General features: G+C 37.9%; 1 protein-coding gene across 1 annotated transcript in view; it reads left to right on the forward strand.

Annotated features, from left to right (window-relative positions):
• Window positions 1–1,166: 1,166 nt before the first annotated feature.
• CEP112 (centrosomal protein 112) overlaps window positions 1,167–23,500 on the forward strand; it is a 409,934-nt gene continuing 387,600 nt past the window's right edge. Inside the window, exons 1-4 of the mRNA XM_045984701.1 lie at window positions 1,167–1,238; window positions 4,016–4,129; window positions 7,218–7,408; window positions 11,442–11,614. Of these exons, the coding sequence (XP_045840657.1) occupies window positions 4,024–4,129; window positions 7,218–7,408; window positions 11,442–11,614 (470 nt within the window). The 5' untranslated portion in view covers window positions 1,167–1,238; window positions 4,016–4,023. The remainder of the gene's footprint in view (window positions 1,239–4,015; window positions 4,130–7,217; window positions 7,409–11,441; window positions 11,615–23,500) is intronic.

Here is a 23,500-nt window from a genome sequence, read left to right on the forward strand (position 1 = left end):
CCCTTGATTGAGTTTTTTAAAAAAGTGTACTCCACTATTGTGTCATTATAGTGATTGCCTTTCTGCTTCTCTAAATATGTCTTTATTAGTTGGAGATGTTGCTGATGTTTATGTAAATGCCAAGAGGTCAGGTATAATGGATCTGAGAGCTAGGGATTTCAGAATTTTAATCTGAGCTTTGTGCTTAATTTCATGACTTCGAGGAAGTCTTTCAGCTGTTGAGTTTTAGTTTTCCCTAAATTAAACACTAACATCTCCTGTGTGTGTCAACGGATTTATTGTGATTAGTGATTATTAGAAATCTTTTTGTTTTAGCTTTATCTATGGGTGTTCTCAGGCAAATGTTTGAGAACCTGGGCAGGCTGCACTGTTTCAGTCTGGGAGTACTCCTAGGCTAGAGTGGTGCTCAAAATTGTGAGTTTGGGAGTTTCTATTTGTGTTTTCATCCATTTGAATAGTTACTTTTTAGCTTTATGATCTAATGTCCTGCAGTGGTAACGTAGCCCTCTGCTACCAAGTACCTTAACAGGTGTAATTATAGGAATTCAGTTAGTTAGTGTAGGAATGCCAGACGACCAAGCAAACACCCCCAAGCCAACTAACCAATCAGAAAATGCATTTAAATAAAATTTGACTTAACCAAGTCTTACATTTGAAAATATGTTTCTTCTACTGTGATGCACAAGGTAGGATGACCAGTTATGGTAAATAGAATTAAGGCCGTGTACTATTTCTATTCTAGAGGAGCTGTTTGGTACTTGGAACGGAATCTTCTAAAAAAATTATTAGTCTCACTTTAAAGTGGGACATTATTCTGTTTTGTTAGCCTTTATGTACCAGTCCTTGAGCTTCTAATATTGGTGCCACATAATGGGCCAGGTACCTACGAAGATGTGTAAGTCGTGGGCCCTGCCCTCCAGAAACATCTCACAGATGGTGGAAGACACGTAAATAACGCACAGAGGTGTACGACAAATAATGGCACGGCGAATGCCGCTCCACACATGTGAGCAGTGCCCACGGAGAATGGAACACAGGCGTCTGCGCCGAGCGGGGCGGGATTTTCTCAGAAGCACCATTTGGGCTGCATGTTCCTGACTGCGGGCAGAGGGAACCCCCGCGAAGAGGCTGTGGAATCATGTCAGGGCTTGGAGTGTTGCAAGAACGGCGCAGAGGTCACCGGCAGGGATGTGGCCCTTGGCGGGTAGACGAATTAGGCGGCGTGTATGTAAGGAGAGGTGAGACGTGGGCTCACATGCAAAGGCACTCGAAGGCCTACCTTTGGGTTTAGGTAGTATGTTGATGCAGTAGCTCACGAGAGATTCTTTTTTTTTTTTTTTAAAGATTTTATTTATTTATTTGACAGAGAGAGATCACAAGTAGGCAGAGAGAGTGAGAGGGAAGCAGGCTCCCTGCCAAGCAGAGAGCCCGATGCGGGACTCGATCCCAGGACCCTGAGATCATGACCTGAGCCGAAGGCAGCGGCTTAAGCCACTGAGCCACCCAGGCGCCCCTCAAGAGAGATTCTTAAATAGTGATATGCTTAGCTTTGCACTTAGGGACCTTACTCTGGTACCAGTGACTGAAGTCGGGAAACCAGACGGTGGGGGGGGTCGGCTGGAGGAGGGCCAGGGAGTGGTGGGAAGGGCTTTCTCTGAGATGGTGACAGTGAGAAGGGCGACACCAGCACGTTCTGAGACATTTCTGAGTATTTATTGATATATTGGCTTGAGGGGGGTTAGAGAATGGGAACAGTGGAGGGGATGGAGGCCGTGGGGAGGGAGATTTGAACCCCCGAGGAGGTAACTGATAGGTGATGCAAATACTGGTGTTAGAGACCACAGCTAATGCTTCAGATACAGAAGCAAAGGCGGTAAGGAGGTATTCTGTTCTCTGAGAGGCAAGTCGAGAGGTGGAGGGAAGAGGATTTGGGGTGTCACCACCTGATTATTTTTCCCATGAAGGAGGAGGTAAGATTTTTTAAAAATTGAGAGTGAGGGGAGACAAGAGCAGTTGGAGGGGTTTTGTGCAGCTTTTAAGCTGCTCGGTGGAGGAGGAAGTAGTGAAAGACACGTGAGGGCTCAGGCGAGGTGGGAAGCTGTCTGACTGCAGGCAGCGCCATCTTTCTCCATCAGACCCTTCGTGAGGGAATGAAGGAGGGCGTCGCAGGAGCGCGGTGTTCTGAGGGAAGTGTACATATTTCTAACTTAGGAATTTCATCAAAGCCTATTGACTTTTGGGATTCATCTTCTTATAGGTAGTGTTTTTCTTGCTAATTTGGAAGAAATGTGAGGACTAATGTTAAGGTTTTTTGAGGGGAATTAAAAAGTTTGAATTTATGTACAGTTAAAAATCACTTTTTTGGTGTACAGTTCACTGCACTTCTACACGCGCATGGAATAGGGTCTTCGAACCTCCTGTGCAGACAGTAGACAGAACAATTTCCAGCACCCCGCGACTTCCCTTGTGCCACTTCTTTGTATTCAGACTGTCCCCCCACTGCTAACCCCTGTGAACTGCTGATCTGTTCTCTAGACTCATACTGTTCGCCTTTTCTAGAATGTCCCACAAATGGATAGCTAGCGTATGCAGCCCTTTGAGAATGGTTTCTTTCGCTCAGCGTAATACATTTGAGGGTTATTCATGCCCTGTATGTTAGTAGTTCGTAGCTTTCTGTTGCTGAGCCCTCCCTTCGTTGTGCGGATACACCGTAGTTTATTTCCCAGGTGAGGGACATTCGGATTGTTTCCTGTGTTTGGTGATGCCCCGAGAACAAAGCTGCTACAAGCCTTATATTCAGGTTTTTGTGTGATTATAGATGTTGTTTCACTTGAGTAAATACCCAAGAGTGGGATTTCTGGGTCATAAATTGTAAGGGTGTGTTGGACTGTGTAAGAAACTGCTAAATTGTTTTCCAGGGTGGCTGTGCCATTTTGCATGCCTCCCAGAAGTTCGTGAGAGTCCTTGTTCTGTGGTCTCACCAGCATTTGGTATCGTTTGTTTGCTATTTTTTATTTTAGCTGTCATAATAGAGTGAGATCTTGTTGTGATTTTCATTTGCATTTCCCTAATGATTAATGACACTGAGCATCTTTTCATATGTTTAGTTGTCATTTGCACATTTTCTTTGGCAAAGGGACCCTTTTTTTTTTCCTATTTATTTTTGTTGGTTTTTTCCCTTATGATTGAGTTTTGAGAGTTCTTTGTATGTTTTTCATATAAATCCCTTATGAGATATATGATTTACAAATATTTTCTCCCAGTCTGTGGCTTACCTTTTCAATCCCCTAATGGAGTCCTTTGCAGAGCAGTTTTTTATTTTGGTGCAGGTCAATATGATAATTTTTCTTTTATGGGGAGTGCTTTTGGTTGTCATATCTGAGAAATTCTTGTCTAATCCAAGGTCATGAAGATTTTCTCCTATGTTTTCTTCTAAGAGTATTATAGTTTTACATTTTACACTTTAGGTCTTTGATTTCTTTTTATTTTTGCACACAGTGTAAGGTCTAGGCCGAGATTTGTTTATTTACTTTGCATATGGATGTCCAGTTGTCACAGTGTATAAAACCTCTGTTATAAAACCTGTCATTTCTCCAAGAATTGCACTTTTGTCAAATACTAGCTGTCCATACTTGCTTTGGTCAATTTCTGAACTCTGCTCGGCTCCGTGAGCCTGTGTGGCTTATGCTTTCCCCAGTACCACATTGTCTTGATTCCTTAGCTTGATAGCACATCTTAACATCAGATCATTGAGTTCTCCAACTGTGGTTTTTTTCCCCAGAATTGTTTTTGATATTCTAGTTCTTTTACATTTTTACATAAATTTTAGAACCAGCTTGTGCACATTTACAAAGAATACTGCTGGAATTTTGATTAGGACTGCAATATATCTATAGGTCAATTTGGGGGTATTTAACACTATTTAACACTAATGAGTTTTTCTTGATCTCTTTCATTAGAGTTGTGTAGTTCTCAGCAGACAGATCTTACTATTTTAATTTTAAATCTTTTATAGACTGAATTATGGAAATTGGAAGTGAAGAAGAAAAATGGGAGAAGCTGGATGCAGAATTTGATCACTTTGTGGTAGATATGAAGCCCTTTGTTCTAAAATTACCCCATAGGTCAGGTAAGATTATGATTGCACACCAGATTTTAAGATTAATTTTTCTTTATATTATCTTTTCAAACCAGTGAATTATCACAATGAAGAGAACACTTAATTTCTTTTTTCTTTCTTTTTTTTTTGGTGAAAGATTTATTTATTAGAGAGTAAGTGTGTGCATGTGAGCAAGGGGAAGGGGAGAGGGAGAGAGAGAATCTAAAGCAGACTCCTTGCCGAGCGCAGAGCCCAATCTGGAGCTCGATCTCACTATCCTGAGATCATGATCTGAGTTGAAACCAAGAGCTGGATGCTCAACCGACAGAGCCACCTAGGTGCCCCCAAAAGCTAAATTTCTTTAATCACAGTTTCATGTTAAGCTGATGTAGAATTGTGTGCTTTGAGCTATTCAAGGATATATAGAAATTTAGTGATAATATCCTAGTAAACTGTGGGAAGATCTAGTAAACTAGATCTGTAAACTGTGAAAAGAGTGTGATATCACTCTCAGCCATCGTGAGCTTAAAGCCCTGGATCTCTAACGTTAGCTACAGCTGTTTCTTCCTGCATCTTTTTCCTCCCTGAATTGCTTCCTCTTTCAGGAGCCTACTACTATCCATTTGTTCTCTGACAGTTTTATTTATCAAAGAAGAAAAAAAAGTCTATTGATCTTGTATGCTTATTGGTTGACTGAATGAAATCAATTGTGAATGAGTTTTTGTTACTATCTTGTCTGTACTTCCTGGCCTGTTTAGTAATGGGATAAGAGTCTTTGTATCAAGTCAAAGACTTTCAGATGACTTAGGCATCAGAGAACAGTTGGAGAGAGTTTGGGGGGCCAGGGTGATTCTCTAAGCCATTGTAGGCTATAAAGATTAATGGGATTTGTTAGTGGGGAATAGCGCCAAGATGCTCTGGCTTTTACCCATGTTTTGTCCAAGTTCCCTGTTTCCCTGAGGTGTGTAAGTTAAGTCCATGTTCAAAATGAGGAAGCAACTCCATATTAGATATTTGTTCTGGGGGTCTGCACTGGGAGAAGGGAGTGTAGTGTATAAGTTATACATTCTGTGGTCATCTTCTATTCTGGGGCTGTGGCCTTTCTTAGAATAGCTTGGCATGGTCTTCTAAGCTTCTTTCTCTACTCTCTTCTTTTGCCTCATCAGACTGTAACCTCTTCTTTCTCCCTCTGCTAGTCCTTAAGATGCGTATTTCATGTCCTGTGGCTCAGTCATGATAACTTATATTGTTTGTATATTATTTGATTAATTATATTTCTATTTCATGGTATCTATACTGTGTCTTTTTTTCTGATATTTCCTACCTTTTTTTGGTCTTTTCTGTTCTATTCTTTTGTATTTCTATTTCTGTTCTTTGCTATTTCATGATCTCTATACTGTGTACTGTGTTCTTTTCTGATATTTACTACCATTTTTTTTTGTCTTAGACTTGCAGATTTGGACAAATTTGTATTAAAGTCTCATATTTCATTTTTTTAAAAATATTTTTTTAAAGATTTTATTTATTTATTTGACAGAGAGAGAGATCACAAATAGGCAGAGAGGTAGACAGAGAGAGAGAAGGGGGAAGCAGGCTCCCGGCTGAACAGACAGCCTGATGCGGGGCTCGATCTCAGGACTCTGGGATCATGACCTGAGCAGAAGGCAGAGGCTTAACCCACTGAGCCACCCAGGCGCCCCTTCATTTTCTTTTAAAAATGGATGGTCATATGATTGGATTAATTGTAATCTTTGGTTCATGACTTATTGTCAGTATTGGTATACCCTGCCCTTTAATTAATTAATTAATTCATAATGAATGTTCCAGATCTCACATCCCAATCAAGAGCTGGAATAAGGATGATAATTTATATCTTCTTATAGCTAAATGCTACTTAACAATAATGGCTTTCCCCAGTACTTTAAATAGAGTAAAGAATTCTTTTCATAGACCTAATTGTACTAAATTCTGGCCATTAGGTTATTATATAGATTTCAGTTTGCAACAAGGCATATAGAAAATACATAATTTGAAAAAAGTGTTTTCTTAAGTTTATCAGTTTCACTTTTTTCCCCCCTCAAAATACACCAAGTATTTCTTGAAGTTTGCTTTGTGATTATATAATTTTCAAAGCTAAAAATACAAAAGTTCTTTAAAGGTTAGCCCTCATACCTGTAAGTGATAAATCTGGTATAAGCAAAGTGGTAAATCCGGCCTTAGTGATTTTTGTAGGTAAAACAGTAAATGAATATGACCTTTAGAAATAAGAGATTAAAGCAGAGTTATGATTTATGTTAGATATATAATCCTTAAATTGAGTTAAACTGATAAAAGATTAATCTCAAAATAGTTTTCATGAGACAGGAAAATAATTCTGTGTAGTGGTCAGATAAGGTAGTCAGTAGGTCATTATATGTGGATTATATGTGTATTTTTAAAGTAGTTTTTAAAGGGATAATTATTTTGCTAACTTACATGTTGATAGCCCTCAATTAGTTTTAGAGAGGTCAAAAGAAAACCCTAAATTAATGTACAATTCTGAAATTTATCAGCTTAGTAAATAAAACATTTGAGATCGAATTTTAGGGTAAGTTTAAAATGCTTAAATAAGATTGCATTTCAGCTCTCCTTTGGTTTGTATAATTAGAATTATAGAAAGATTTTTCAGCCCAGCTAAAATTGTCTTAGAGGTGTTTTTATAGCATAATTTTATCTCAGAAATTATTCAATAGCGATCAGAGATTTTATTTTTGAGAACATATTTCTTTGCATTTGTCTTGCCTGATCACTACTTAACTGAAAAAGTTAAACTTTTCCGGGGTTGGCAAACCATAGCCTCCCAGCGCCAAATCCAGCTTGCTGTCTTTTCTCTCAAGTTTTATTAGAAAATACTGCTGCCTATTTGATTACACGTGGCATGGGGCTGCTTTCACGTTGCGGTGGCAGAGTCAAGTAGTCATGTCAGAGACCGGCTGGCCAGCACAGCCTAAAATGACTGCCTGGCATTTTACAGACAACGTTTGCCGCCCCTGCCCTAGACCAAAAAAGATGTTTTATAGGCCTTTACTGTTTTATTTTCTGAAAAATCAAGTTTCTGATGGTTCTTATGTATTTCTAGAACGGCAGAGGTGTGCACTTTGGATCAAAAAACTGTGTGAGCCTTCAGGAACAGGTGCAGGAATAATGGGCAGGAAGAATCGGAACCTCTACGCCAGACTGTTACTGCATATGCTGAAGCGAGGAGTGCTCGAAGGCCCCTTCACACACCGACCTGAACCGGGGACACTGAAAACCTTACCTTCGTACATGGTAGGTGTCATTGACCAAAAGGTGTCTCAGCTTCATTTCTTTAAAAATGTCAACTCATCATCCCAGTTGGGAATTGTTAAATTACTGCGTTACAAGTCCTGGATAATATATGAGTTAAAACTGGTTTTTTTTTCCTTCCTGATTCACTTTTTCCCCCTGTGAAGAGAAACCAGATACTGGCCTTATGGGGATTATGCATATTGATCTAGCCATCCCACAAATTCTCCCGTATTTCTGAAAAACAGAAAGTACACTTTTTAATATTGAGCCTTAGTTTTCCCACTAGTTTTCACTGGACAACATTAACCATTATTTATGTGTATCAGTGAATTTTAGTTTATTAAGCTCACGTACATCATTTAAAAATTCATGAGATGTTGGATTGAGTGAGTTTCTACTCTAATAAAATGATGATAGTAAGTTGGAGTTTACACTTCATTTAATTTCATTATCAGAATCAGCTGTTACAAAAGTAGTTATAATTATGTTTGACTGGTGAGTTGCCACTGTCTTGATCTTTGTAACCATGAAATACGCTTTGGTTTGTGTGGTGTTTGAATACTTGAGAAACCTGACTTGAGTACTTGGTATTGATAGCTGTTATTAGGATATTTATGTATTAAAACAAAATGATTATGGATAACTTAAACCAAAATGCAGTGAAGAGGCCTACTACGCACTCGACGATAATTTTGTTGTTCAAGGAGAGATGCCAAAAGTTGTAATGCTGTTTCTAGTTGTATGGTAAGGTAGAGCGGTGTATTTTTCTTCAGATCAGTGGGCTTGGGGGTAGTAGTGAAGTTTCCGGTTAATGCAGAGTGTCCTTCAGAAGTGTGTCAGCAAGCTCTGGTCACTTGAAAAGCAATTAGTGGGCCACTGCCATTCTTCCTAAAGACTGAGTGTAGAACCTTGTCTGAAGCAAATTCAGATGTTGAGATATGGGTATGTTGCATCATGTTTTTCCATTCATACTCATTTCACAGACTCATTGCAAGGCTTGCTTTCACAAGAGTAATAATGAGAAAGCCCAGGGACCCATCTTGGATCTTCTAGTTAGTTTATGGCCAGAACTAAACTCCAGGTCTTCACCTCTATTGTTCCTCCTTTACCTTATTGAGGGATTCTTAATTTCTGTTTCTGATTTTTATGGATTGTGGTTTCTCTGCCCACTGATTTTGTGTGTGTGTGCAGAGTAATTAGTGATTACAGAAAGAAATAGAGCACATGATTTAAAAAGAATTTCCGATTTATCTTTTTTTTAAACTGGGATTTCTAGTATTCCATTTCATTTTCACTATCAGTTTATTAGCCATATCTCTCCTTTTTAGTAGTTGCCTTAGGGCTTACAAATTGCATCTTTAAGTTATGGTAATTTACCTTCAAAAATATTATACCAATTTATGAATTATGGAAGAAGCTCATAAGATTTCCTCTTCCCATTCTTTGTGCTATAAGTTTTCATGCATTTCGCTCCTACATGTATTTTATTTTTAATTTTAATTCCAGTATCATTAATGCAGCATTATATTAGTTTCAGATGTACAATATAGTGATTCAACATTCTATACATCACTCAGTGCTCATCGTGATGAGTATATCCTTTTTTTTTTCTTTCAGGTTTTCTTATTCCCAATTTTTTTTAAAATTTTATTTTATTTGTCAGTGTTCCAAGATTCATTGTTTCTGCACCACACCCAGTGCTCCATGCAATATGTGCCCTCCTTAATACCAGCCACCAGGTTCACATATTCCTCCCCCACCACTCCAAAACCCTCAGTTCGTTTCTCAGAGTCCACAGTCTCTCGTGCTTCGTCTCCTCCTCCGATTTCCCCCAATTCACTTTTCCTTTCCTTCTCCTAATGTCCTCCATGTTATTCCTTATGTTCCACAAGTAAGTGAAACTATATGATAATTGACTCTCTCTGCTTGACTTATTTCACTCAGCATAATCTCCTCCAGTCCCCTCCATGTTGATGCAAAAGTTGGGTATTCATCCTTTCTGATGGAAGCGTAATATTCCATTGTATATATGGACCACATCTTCTTTATCCATTTGTCTGTTGAAGGGCATCTTGGCTCTTTCCACAGTTTGGTGATTGTGGCCATTGCTGCTATGAACATTGGGGTGCATATGGCCCTTCTTTTCACTACATCTGTATCTTTGGGGTAAATACCCAGTAGTGCAATTGCAGGTTCATAGGGTAACTCTATTTTTTAATTTCTAAAGTAATCTCCACACTGTTTTCCAAAGTGGCTGCACCAACTTGCATTCCCACCAACAGTGTAAGAGGGTTCCCCTTTCTCCACATCCTTTCCAACACTTCTTGTTTACTGTCCTGTTAATTTTGGCCATTCTAACTGGTGTAAGGTGGTATCTCAGTGTGGTTTGATTTGAATCTCCCTGATGGCTAATGATGAGCATTTTTTTTGTGTCTGTTAGCCATTTGTATGTTTTCTTTGGAGAAGTGTCTGTTCATGTCTTCTGCCCATTTTTTGACGTGAATATCTGTTTTTTTGAGTGTTGAGTTTGAGGGGTTCTTTATAGATCTTGGATATCAGCCCTTTGTCTGTAGTGTCTTTTGCAAATATCTTCTCCCATTCTGTGGGTTGCCTCTTTCTTTTGTTGACTGTTTCCTTTGCTGTGCAGAAGCTTTATATCTTGATAAAGTCCCAAAAGTTCATTTTTGCTTTTGTTTCCTTTGCCTTTGGAGACATGTCTTGAAAGAAGTTGCTGTGGCCAGTGTCGAAGAGGTTACTGCCTATGTTCTCCTCTAGGATTTTGATAGATTTCTGCCTCACGTTGAGGTCTTTTATCCATTTTGAGTTTATCTTTGTGTATGAGGTAAGAGAATAGTTGAGTTTCATTCTTCTATACATAGCTGTCTGATTTTTCCAGCACCATTTATTGAAGAGACTGTCTTTTTTCCACTGGATATTTTTTCCTGCTTTGTCAAAGATTATTTGACCATAGAGTTGCGGGTGTGTATCTGGATTCCCTGCTCTGTCCCACTGGTCTATGTGTCTGTTTTTGTACCAGTACCACGCTGTCTTGGTGATCACAGCTTTGTAGTAAAGCCTGAAATCAGGCAACATGATGCCCCCAGTTTTGTTTTTCTTTTTCAACATTTCTGTAGCAATTCCAGTCTTTTCTGGTTCCATACAAATTTTAGGATTGTTTGTTCCAGCACTTTGAAAAGTGCCGGTGGAATTTTGATCAGGATGGCATTGAAAGTGTAGATTGCTTTGGGCAGTATAGACATCTTAACAATGTTTATACTTCTGATCCATGAGCATGGTATGCTTTTCCATCTTTTTGTGTCTTCTTCAATTTCTTTCATGAGTGTTCTGTAGTTCCTTGAGTACAGATCCTTTACCTCTTTGGTTAGGTTTATTCCAAGATATTTTATGGTTCTTGGTGCTATAGTAAATGGAATCGATTCTCTGATTTCCCTTTCTATATTTTCATTGTTAGTGTGTAAGAAAGCAACTGATTTCTGTGCATTGATTTTGTATCCTGCCACATTACTGAGTTGCTGTAAGAGTTCTAGTAGTTTGGGGGTATGATAAGTGTATTCTTAATTCCCTTCACCTATTTCCCCCTTCCCCCTCACCCACCCCCCCCCCTTTGATAACCACCAGTGTGTTCTCTATTAAGGGTCTGGTTGGTGGGTTTTTTTGTTTGTTTCCTTTTTTTTTTGTTCATTGGTTTCTTAAATTCCACATATGAGTGAAATCATGTGGTCATTTATCTTTCTATAAAGCTGTAATTTTTTATAATATAAATACCAGATTTATCTGTTATGTAATTTTTATCATTTATCAGATTTCTTAAACAGCAAAGCATAACTAAAATGTAAAATAGTATCCACTTTATGTTTTTTAATATTTCATAATTCATTATGCATTTTTAATGTAATTGAATTTAAGTTGAGTATTTGAAAGGCTATTACCAGACTTGAAACTTGGTGGAAATCTTAACTATTTCATTACAGTACATTTTGAAAGAATAATTTTTCTAATTTTTAAAAATCAGTCCATCTATTTTGATGAACCAAATCCAGCACGAGCAAAAGGTTCAAGCCCGGAAGGATTACCAGACTGGGTAATGGGTGAGCTGGGGACCAGTGAACACAAATTAAATGAATCGTGGAAGCTTTCTTCCGGAGAAGATTACTCTTTGCTGCAGTCGCCAACTGATGTACACAGGTATGCTATGAAAATGGGATTTAAATGTGATTCATTATTTAAACTGTCTTCAGATCTGGTTCATATGTTGTTTTTCCTTGTGGGTTTTTTTTTTTTAATGGTAAGTAGTTGGCTTAGTTTATAATTTCATTATATTCGAGGGCTGTGAAGGGATGTCAGGTAGGAAAAATAACAGTTTTGGTTAAACACTTATGATATATGCAAGATTCTGTTATAGTTTCAGCCACTTTTGGGGTGTTCGTTAAATGTATATATATATCTCATACTCGGAAGTTAGTGCCTGAGAACCTTTAAATAACTTCTTTGTTTTCCTCTATGACAAGCATGAATAAAGAACATTGTTAATGACTTTGCCAAGATGTAACATCCTGCATGTTCATCTTGAAGTTTGTTTAAATTTCTCTTCTTTTCCCATCATTGCACAATATTTGTTTTGACTTAATAAAATAATGAATGTAAAGGTAAACCCCAGTCAACTGTGTTTTCTCACCAAAACATGAAACTTAAGTAGGATTTTTAGTGCAAATAAGAATAGACTTCTAAGGTTTTCAAATACACAAAAAGTTTATTATTGTTGTAGTATAACTTTTGGCCTTAAGGAGGGATAGATTTCCATTGGACTCTTATCAAATTTTGAATTTAACTTGGGCATTGTTTTCTGAAAACTTAAAATTTTGGACAGTGGCAAATTGACATGGAGCATACTTTATGCTTTACTCCTCACCATTCTCTTTCTAGTTTTAATATTTTGGAACTTGGTGTGGTTAACAGTATAATCTTTCTTTTTTTACTATAATTATTTTTGGTTTATTCCTTAATCAGATAGAGAAATATTATTAGTAATTTGAAATGTCTTAATGGTTGATGTAGTCTGGTTACAGGTTTTTCAGACCTCCCATATTATGATGGAAAAGAGCAGATAGATGAACACAACGCAAGAAATCTAGTCTACGTGAAATTTTTTTTATTAGGAAGGGGAAACAAAATGGAGAGGCAATAAGGAAAGAAATGGTAGAGTTAAGGATACATTCAGAAGATTAAAGAGAAATGAATAGATGAGTTAATAGCAGGTTAATAATGAGTTGATGTTAGATACTTATTTTTTCGCAGTCACAGGAGATTTAAAAATAGAAGAGGGGTTATTGTGGCATTTTTGTCAGCCTTGTAGTTGGTAAATGGAGGTATAAAGAGATAAAAACAATTCTTGGTTTGGCTTCAAAATCCATTAGGTGTTTGCCAAAACATTTCTTGAGTGTCCAACTAAAAGCTACATTCCTTTCTAGGTAATAAGTATGGAGATGAAAGTATAAAGGTGAACTAAAATAGTTTCCCATGTCTTGGAGCTGAGCAGAGGTTGGATACTGATGATCTTCCTGGACTGAATGAATCATGGGGTGGAGAGATTTGTTTTGTTTGACTTGTAGAGTGTCTTTAAAGGTTTTTGAATGAGTCATTCAGACTTAATAATTGGGGAATTTCATATAAATACCTAGTTTTTTGGACTATTAAAAAAACTGGAGGCCCAGCTGTCTTTCAAGAAGACAGCCATAGGTTGGAGATAAGTAATTCTTGGTTATTCCCCTAATGCATCATGCCTTCACTGTTTGCTGCTCGTTTCTGACACTGAGGTTGACTATGAGCTCTTTTTCCCTTTTAAGAAAGGTTGAGAGGTGAAAGAAGTACTTCTTTTCACATTTTTACATTCTGTCACAAGTGGGAAGAAGAAAGGTAGATGAAGAGGGCTCATATGACTCAAAAAGAGGAGAGAGACTGCATCTTTGTAGAAGTGAAGACTGTCCCTACATCTGGCAGCATAATCACTCATTTGTTACCTGGATCCTACAGACATTGGATTGTTAAGGGTAGTTTTAGATAAATAGGGAAGAGAGTTAGGTGTGTGGAGAATTTCCATATGGTGATTATGTGTGGTTGTGGGGATTTTTGTGAAGATTGAGGTGTGTGTAAAACTAAGGTTGAGGGTAGGAAATTTTTTTTTTTTTTAAGATTGATTTATTTGACAAGAGAGAGAGACATTATAGTAGGCAGAGAGGGAGGGGGAAGCAGGCTCCCTGCTGAGCAGAGATTCCTGGTGCGGAACTTGATCCCAGGACCCTGAGATCATGACCCAAGCTGAAGGCAGAGACTTAACACACTGAGCCACCCAGGTGCCCTGAGGGTAGGAAATTTGAGAAATCAGGGAGTCCAGGTGAATGGGCTTTTCTTCTTGGAACAGAGGGTAAAGTTTAAGAAAATACAGTGAGAATATTCTTCAAATATTATTCAGCGACTTTTCTGGAAAATGATACCATAGTAAAATCTCCACAATTTTAACATATAACTTCTTTTTCCTTGTTGCTCACCTGTCATAAAATGGCATGTAATGCAAGTTATTCAAATAATACATAATTGGTGGGAGAAGCAGGCAGTCATTTGGTTCTCTTCAGTCCTTCAGACCTTACAGTTCAAAAAAGCCTCACTCGACACCCCAGGTCTGTTTAAGGGACTCTGTGTTTCCCTGGTGCGCTCATGACATTCAAGGGTTCCATATCTGTCCTCTGTGCTAGAGTGTCAATGTCATGAGGCCGAGACTGTGCTTTTCCTATTTGCACCGTGTTTCCAGCATGTAGTGCTGGGCAGGAACCTCTTAGGAACTCTGAGTATTTGTATTTGTTGAGTGCTTACGTGCACGAATGAGTGAATGATGTTGGGCACCGCCACATACTCAATCTGTGCAAAACCTTTTGAGATGGGTAGACTGTGACAGAGAGGATGACCCACGAGGATTAAAATAAAACTTTCAGGACAAGTTGAGGAAAGGATAAATTTTAGAAGAAGTTAAGAGAAGTGGTATAGGCTGTAGAGATGCCCTTCACACACTGGGAGGGATATAAAGACAGTGAGCTGGAAAAGGCATACTGAAATATCTTTCTGGTCAAGTATCAGAATACCACTAAGGCTAGTGTCTCAGAATATCTTTTCTTATGTTTTTCTCTTAATTTGATCTGTTTTCCAATTTTAATTTGATTAAAAATTTTAATCCACAAGTACATGAATTAACAGATATTTGTAATTTTATATACATGAAGGCATTTAAAAAAATAAAACTGACTTTTACTTTAGCTAAGGGCAATAAAATTGACTTAAAAGCCAAATACATACTGTGTCAGATGAGATCAGAAGTGGCGGTAAGAGTCTACTGATGGTCTGTCTCCATTTTTCGAAAGTTGCTCCTTGACTAAGCGGTCATACTGTGCTAATGGAAAAGTTAGTATCTGCTAGTGTTGGCCTAATACAGCTAATCAGTTCTGTAAGAAATTGTTTTAAAAAGTTTAAGAGGCTTATAATATTTGACACATGTATGTTTTTATAGTGAATAATTTATTGTTACTTAGAACTGAAGTTTAATGCTGCCTCATAAATTTTACAACCACTTCAACTTGTCCTTTGAAAAACCTCTTTAATCTTAAAAGATTTTCCCCCTTAGTGTTTCTTTTTTGATCACTTTATAAAATCCTGCTTTACTTAGACCTTTTTGTCTGTGAAGTATTTCTAATGGCATTTTAGATTATGCTGTTTGTGTCCTAGCCTTTTCATAGTATTAAAGAGGCAGAGCCCTTCTGAAGCCTCTTTGTTGGGCCTCCCTGTTCAGCGGAGGTGACACCTTTCCTTTACCTTTATTCTTCCCGTAGGATGTAGGCCGTAGCTTCATTCCAAACATGGTAGAAGTAGTAGGAGGTTATATTCTGTCATGCTTATTCTCATGCTCCCCCGCCCCCCCCAGATACACATCATACCACGAGTAAACTTAGCATTTCACACCAGACAGTTGACACGTAGCTAGTTCCATCCTGGTTTTGTTCTTTGCTTTCCTTTTTCACTATTCTTGGTTTAGGGTTAGGTTATTATCTATGTTTCTTTTAGAAAAACTGCTGTTCAAATCATTTTGCTATGTTATGAGAGATCTATTGCTGCATTTAAATGGCAGACATCTGCTTATTTTCTTGGCGGTGAAGTAGGTTACTTGCATTTGAGTTTGGAGTGTGATTTTTCAAAATGTTACTGGCGGGACCATAGACTTAGATCTCATCCCTGTACTGTCTGGCTGATTTCGCTTAGTTCTGCCACTGTGAGCCATATCCGTATATGTTGCTTCCTGGTCATCCTTCAGACACTTACCACTGTGATCTGGTAAAGACCTTAATTATCTTCGTGGTAGACAGACTTTCAGGTGGCTCCAGGGTCCTCCTCTGGGCTTTCATAGTCTTGTGTAATCCCTGCTCGGGTACGGGTAGGACCTGCAGCTTCTAACTGGTAGAATATGCCAGTGGTGTTGGGATGTCACTTCCATGATTACGCTGTGATATGTAAGGCTCTGTCCTGCCAGCAGACTGGGTCTGGAGTCTTCTGCCTTTTCCTTGCTGGCTTTGAAGAAGCAGGCTGCCATGAATTCTCTAGTTAAAGGACGCTGAATGCCACTGACAACCCTACGAGCGGGGAAGTGGATCCTTCCCCAGGGGAGCCTCCAGATGAGAACCCAGCTCTGGGCGAGCCATGATGGCGGCCGCATAGGGTCCTAAGCAGAGGACCCCGCTCAGCTGTACCTACACTTCGGACCCACAGAAACCAGGAGAACATATGTAAAACACATGTGTGTTGTTTAAAGCTCTTCAGTTTGTGGTAGTTTGTTGTGCAGCACTAGATGCCTAGTACAGTTTTCGTCCTCCCTTTAGGAAGTTATACAAACTGTATATAAGACCTGCTTCTTGTAAAAACATCAGCGTCGAAGCACGTGGAGTAAAAAGTCAAAGCCCTTCTCTCTAGGTCCTCCTCTTCCACTTGCCTCACAGGATGTAATGGCCATCAGCAGTTTGGCGTGTAGCGTTGTCTAGTAGACACAGAGCCACACGAAGGTGATTACGAGTTAGGAGCTGGTGTACACTCTGCGCTGTTCTGACACTTGCTCTTCTGCCACTTGACCTTGTCGGATCCTGTCGTGTAGTCCGTGTGTCTTTTTAATTGTAGACCGTAATCCATAGTGTGGATAGACTGTAATTTAACCTGTCTCTCTTGCTTTTAATTCTTTATTGTTATAGAGAATGCCTTGGTTAACATTTTGGTACACATATCACCATGCAGCTACCTGCATTTTGGACTATTACTCATGCCCAGGAAAGAAATCACTGTTTCAGTAGCTAGGTGCATTAACAAGTTTAATGGATAAACTATTGGTGGGATTATTAGTAGGTGCAACATTTTGTGAATTGGTAACAAAAATCTGTAAGGGCTAGTATGGGGAAATCTCTAAGATATATAAAGTTTAAAAGAAGCATATGAAAGTATAGCAAGCTTCCATTTTTGTGTGTGTGTATATTTTATTTTTTATTTATTTATTTTTAAAGATTTTATTTATTTATTTGACAGAGAGAGATCACAAGTAGGCAGAGAGGCAGGCAGAGAGAGAGGGAGAAGCAGGCCCCCCGCTGAGCAGAGAGCCCGATGCGGGACTCTATCACAGGACCCTGAGATCATGACCTGAGCCGAAGGCAGCAGCTTAACCCGCTGAGCCATCCAGGCACCCCAGTGTGTGTATATTTTAGAGAGAATATGTGGATACATATGTGTACACGTGTAAGGGATACTTCTGGGTGCCACGTTTGAAACAGTTTTAAGAGTATAGGACTAGTCAGGTGTGGAAAGTTGAAAACTTTTATTTTGTACATGTGTCTGTGTTATTTTTAATAGTCTACACACTTATTTTTTTGATAGATTCTGTTTAGTTGCCCTCCAGAATATCATCTTATTAAGATGTTTGGGCATGGACATCATTAACATTAACGATGTACTCTTAACTATAAGAAACAAATATACAAGTTTAAACATAAGAATGAAATTTTCCCCCCAAATTAATACTTGTGGATTTCACTTGTATTTCTAGTTTGTGAAAACAGAAATCAAGTGGGACAAGTTGTACCATTTATGGAGCCTCTACTGCATGCTAATCCTGTTCCAGACATCTTTTATGAGTTATCTCATTTCATCCTCCTCCAGTTCTTTGAGGTTGCCGCGATGGCCCTTTGTGTTTATAGAGGAGGTAAGAGCTTCAGTAAGGTCGCGACACTTCCCCTCCTGGATCCAGTTTCGGAGTCTATAGGTCTTGATGATTCCAGACCTCAGTTCTTTCTAGTCGACCGTGTGGACACGAGTACTTTCCGCAGCAAATAAGGAAATTCCACTTTCATCTATCTTTTTTCCCACTTGAGCTGCATCAGCAGTCCTGGGCGACTGTGCCTTTGTTCTTGGTTATTTCTAGGCTGAGCTGAAATGAGGTAGTTTGCCTTTGTTCAGATCTCACTTCTGACACTTGGCAACCATGTGTCCTCAGGCAAGTTACTTAATTTCCCTAAACCCTGGTTTCATCATTTGTAAAATGGAGATCGAGAGCCTCTGACATGAGATCTGGGAAGGTGTTAGCTGTTGTGGCCACCATCATTGCTGACATGGTGATTGTTATTTTAATAGTTCCTGCAGGGCCTTGCTTCTTAGTTTATTTGACCATTCTTTGGCTTCTCTAATTATCCAGTCTTCCTAAAGGATATTATCTTTAAATCGATTGGTCAGTTATTTTGAGTTACTAAAAATCATTGTGTTCTTAAGAAAAATAAATGAATGGGTATGCAGAAAGCTTCTCATTGTAAATATGAACCTGCACACTTTCAGAATAAGGAGTGGTAAGAGTATTTGAAAAGAGGCTTCGAAGGAATCTTTATTTAGGTAAGCCAGCAAATCCCTTTCCTCTTCAGATAGAAGGAATACAGTGTCGCTGGCCCCACGCCCTACCTTTTTTTTTTTTTTTTTTTTTTTTTTTTGCATTTGGCCATACCCTAAATTAGAGGCTGCCTAAGTAATAGTTAGACATAAGTTCATGTCGTCTCTGTATATTCTTTTTGTGCATTACCCCAAACACAGAATACAAAGATAATAGTTTGTATTCTTGTCTTATGATTCTGTGGAAAATGTTTTGAAGCTTCTTTTTAATGGCTTGTAATTATTTTTATGACTTTTCAGTGAAGTATGATGTGGTTTGGTAGCTTATCACTGAAGTGAAGTTAGGGTCTAGGATAGAAAAGATGAAAAAGAATGCTTTAATGCCACTTATTATTTTTACTTGAAAGTTTGCTTCAAAGTTATGGGTTAAGAGAGGGTGGAGGGGATTTAAGAAGATCAGCCTGCTTCCCCGTGGAAGAAATACATGGATTCTGCTTATTTTAGAGGACTTTGTTCATGAAAAAGAAAGCATTGGTTTAGATTTCTTCAGATGCCATCTTATCGAGAGCTACCATCTAGATTACATAAAAATTCTAGGAATGTGCAAACAGAATTATTATTTATTGTATATTACTTTTACCATATTAGATTTAGATTATCTTTATATGGATTAAAGTTTTATCTCTTATTTTATCTTGTATCCTCTAAATTATAAATTTGTTCGTACCTATAGAAAGGACTTGGAGAATAATTATCTTATTTTAAGTGATTATAGAGGAGTATAATTTTTTTGCATCTAGCTTTAATGAGATCCTTCCATGGGTTATTCGATGCCAGATTTTAGTTTGGAGTGAAGAATCTAATTATAGCCTTGCCTTTATGGAAAATATGATTTGCTTTACAATGATCCTCTTTATGATGTGGTTTTCCAGGAATGCATTGCAGCAAAAAGCTGGGACTGTGTATGTCCTTTAAAAATATCTCCCAGTAGAGCAAGCATTTTATTTGCTTGTGTAGTTTACCAACATGGCCAGCAGATGGCGATCAAGTATAACGAAAATGTAGTTGTGATTGCGCATGTTGATCTATGTGGAAAAAACATTTTTCACTTTAAAAATAATGATGTAATTTTCTAGTCTGGATACTTAAAAGACTGCAAAAAAATATTTTTACTTTGTTAAGCTCTATTTTTGTATGTAAATGACCTTAACACTAAAAATAGCCCCTACTCATAGATCGTTGGATGAGTATATGGGGGAGCTGATCAATACCTTTCCTTCCTAGGGCTTCTTTATATCCACTGGCATAAATAAATATGGTTGGGATTACACGTAGTAAAACATCCTTAAATGTTCACCAGGTGCATTCATTATATTTACAAATAGCCCTGCTGTTTGGGCCAAGATACCCTCTGCAGCAGCACCTTCCAGTAGAACTTACTGCATAGAAATGGCCCATGGCTATGCTGGCCAGCCCAGGAGCCACTGTTCACATATGCCTGCTAAGCACTTGAAATGTGACTAGTGTGACTGAGGAGAGGAATTTTACATGGTACTTAATTTAAATAGCATCTGTGTTTTTGTGGTTGCTGTATTGGGCTTGGAATGGTAGACCTGGGTCTTCGGCAGGGCCGTTGTGTTGTAAAACCTGAGCTACCAGTGGACAGCTGCCATCTCGGTGGGGCAGTGGGATGCAGACAGGGACTAAGAGTTGGGTCTTGGTGCACATAAACCGCCTCTGCCCCAGAGGAGACCTTTTTTCCGTGCTTCCTTGTAATTTCACAGGTATCTCTTCTTTGATGATAATCACCCACGATCAACACCTGGTTGCAATTCTTTCAGTCAGTCTTGGGTTTCTTTCTTTTTTTTTTTTTTTTATTTATTTGACAGAGAGAGACCACAAGTAGATAGAGAGGCAGGCAGAGAGAGAGAGAGAGAGAGGGAAGCAGGCTCGCCACTGAGCAGAAAGCCCGATGTGGGACTCGATCCCAGGATCCTGAGATCATGACCTGAGCCGAAGGCAGCGGCTTAACCCACTGAGCCACCCAGGTGCCCCAGTCAGTCTTGGGTTTCAAAGGAGCTCTTGCGAATAAATATTTTTGAAAGAAAGAAAAATTAATCATTTTTCTTAAATTAATTTTTGTCACCATTTTGTTTGGGTAGAACACTTAGGATGGATTATATCTGATTAATTTGATATTCTTGATATAGTGGCCACTTAACCTTGAGCTCTAGAAATAAGTCTGCTACATAAATGAAGAATGAAAACTGTTTCTTAGGGTACTCCATAAAACCGAACATAATATTTCACTCTCATAAAACCATTTAACTACTCATTAATTTTCAACATTCATGTACTAATTAAATATCATTCTTCGGTGTTCACCAAGGCAAGGAAGTGGCAACAGATTGGTAACTGAGATGAAATTGCTTTGAAAATAATGGCCTTGCTTTTCTCTTAGGCATTTTTTTTTTTTTAAAGTGAGTCAGATTTTTTACAAACATAGTCACTTTCTAAAAAAATTTTAAGAAGTAGGGCTTTGTAACAGCATCTTTTTATTTCACAGGCAGGTTTCTTTTTGTGAAATCATAATATTGAACAGTTTTGATTGCCCTTTTAATAAACAAAAAAGGATGACAGTAAGCTTTAAGTATATTACTATAAAACTTAATTTTAAGGGAATGAAAATACTCTCTTTAAGTGTTGTGCTATTAAACGAGAGATCTATTATTAAATGTTTTACTTAATTGCATGATTTTTAAAGACAGTTTTTATTTTTAATCTTTAAAATTACATGTATTATTTTAAGGTAAGAAATGGGGACAACATGAAGTCTTTAGTCTTTGACTCTGGTCAGTTTTTAGTTTTGTTAAGCATCTAATTTTTTTTTTCATTTAGTTTTTCTTTTTATTCCTAATAAAGTTACCTTTGAAAAATTAAAATAAGTATGTTATGGGTCATTGATAGTTATTTGTATTTTCTTATTTTCAATGTTATTTGATAGTTTACTGCATTATTAATTGTTGTTTATTTTTATGTTTCGTTCGTATTTAACAATACCCTTAGACGACGATTCTTCAGATGGTTGTGTAACATTATGACCCACTGCTCAGATTAATGCAAAGACACGAAATCTAGTTAGTTCTTGCTTTAATTTTCTGATCATTTATAATGCAGTAGTTGTGCAGAAGTTGTACTACTCTGCGATATTTTACAACTTTGAAACAGCATACATGTAAAAAGTGTACAAGAATATACAGGTATACTTTAAAGAACAATTACAAAATAAACATCCCTATCCTTTAGGCGCACCCAAGAAACACCACGGTATAGTACTCCAGGAGACCTTTGGGTGTCCTTCACTGTTGCTCCTCTTCCCATCTCCTGAGAGGAGCATTGTCCCGTCTTTTATGTTAAACATTTCTTTGCATTTTAATTTTTTGAACGTTATATAAGTGGGACCATACTTTTTATATTATTTTGAAGCTTCTTTTTCTCACCCTATTTCTCAGATTCATCCACGTTAATAAATGTAGCTGTAGTTCAGTCTTCGTGTAAACTTCTAAAATCAACGTGTGACGTACAACAAGACACAGAATCTCGTGTCTAAAGCTTGAGGAAGTTTTACAAAATGAACACCTTTATATAACCGCCTTTTAAATCAAGGTAGAGAACATCACCAGCTCTCCAGAAACCTCTGTCTTGCTCCTTTCCAGTCATCTATCATCCCCTCTCCGCCAAGTAACCACTATTCTGCATTGTATCACCATAGATTAGTTTTAACTGTTCCTGATTCATAAAGTATGTTCACTTTTTTCCAACTTCATTGGCTCAACATTATTTTGGGATATTGATTCATGTTGTTGCATTTAGCAACGGATTATTTTTTTAAATTTTACTACTGTGTGAATATATCACATTTATATATCCATTCTACTGTTACTGGGCATTTGGGTTTTTCCAGGTTTTGGCTATTAGAAATCATTCTGCTGTGAACATTCTTTTCCATGTCTTTTAGTGCACATATGTACGCTATGTTGACTTGGAAGTGTAATTACAGCAGATACTGCCAAAGAATTTTCCCAAATGGTCATAGCAATTTATATTTCCATAGTAGGACTTCGGAGTCTGTGGCTCCCCATCTTTCCCAGCACTTGGTTTGTCCGTTTCTTTTAGATTTAGCAATTCTAGTATGGCGTTTTAACTTGCATTTCTCTCATGACTAATGACATCGAGCACTTTTCCCCATGCTTTTTGGCCATTTGGATGTCCTCTCTTGTGAGGTTCCTATTTATTTTTAATAAAAAATGGTTTGTCAGTCTTTTCTGTATTGGTTTGTCATAATTCTTTATATATTCTGCATACAAATTGTTTATTGATACACGTATGGCAAATATCTTCTACTTTCACTGTGTGTTCGGTTGAATGTTATTAAATTACAATGTAGTTTTATTTGTTATTTGTCTCCGATATCATTTGTGTTTGTTTTTGTGTGTCCTGTTTAAGATTACTTTCCTTATCTATCCCAGGATTATGGAGAGACTTGTCTGTGTTAGCTTCTAGAAGCTTTCTAATTTTATCTTTCTCATTTAGGCATATGCCACATCTGTAATTGATTTTTACATATGAAGTGAGGTAGGGCTCCCACCACACCCCTGCCCGCCACTGGCCCAGGATAGCAGATAGCCATTTGATCTAGCACCTTCAAAACAAAACAAAACAAAACAACCTCCCCCCCCCCCATTCTTTTCCCTCTGCTGTAGTTGGCATCGTTATTGTAAACTAGGAAATCTGATTTGTGTGGGTTTGTTTCTGGACTCTTATCTCCTACATTTGTCTGTTTGTCTATCTGTGTGCTAGGCTATGCTGCCTTAATTACTATAGCTTTGAAATAAATCTTGATTTTTAGTAGTGTAGTATATGCTTATCTTGGCTTTTTACATTTTCATTTAAATTTTATAAATAGCTTGCCAGTTTGTACACACACACACACCCCTCTGTTGAGATTGTGATTGCGTATGTATTGAGTTTATCAATCAATTTGGGAAGAATTAATATCTTTATAATATGGAATTATACTCCAAGACTCAGGCAAGCAGTGATCTGCTTTTTGTCTCTATA

This window comes from Meles meles, chromosome 18 (genome assembly GCF_922984935.1).
Source record: "Meles meles chromosome 18, mMelMel3.1 paternal haplotype, whole genome shotgun sequence".
NCBI classification, from domain to species: Eukaryota; Metazoa; Chordata; class Mammalia; order Carnivora; family Mustelidae; genus Meles; species Meles meles.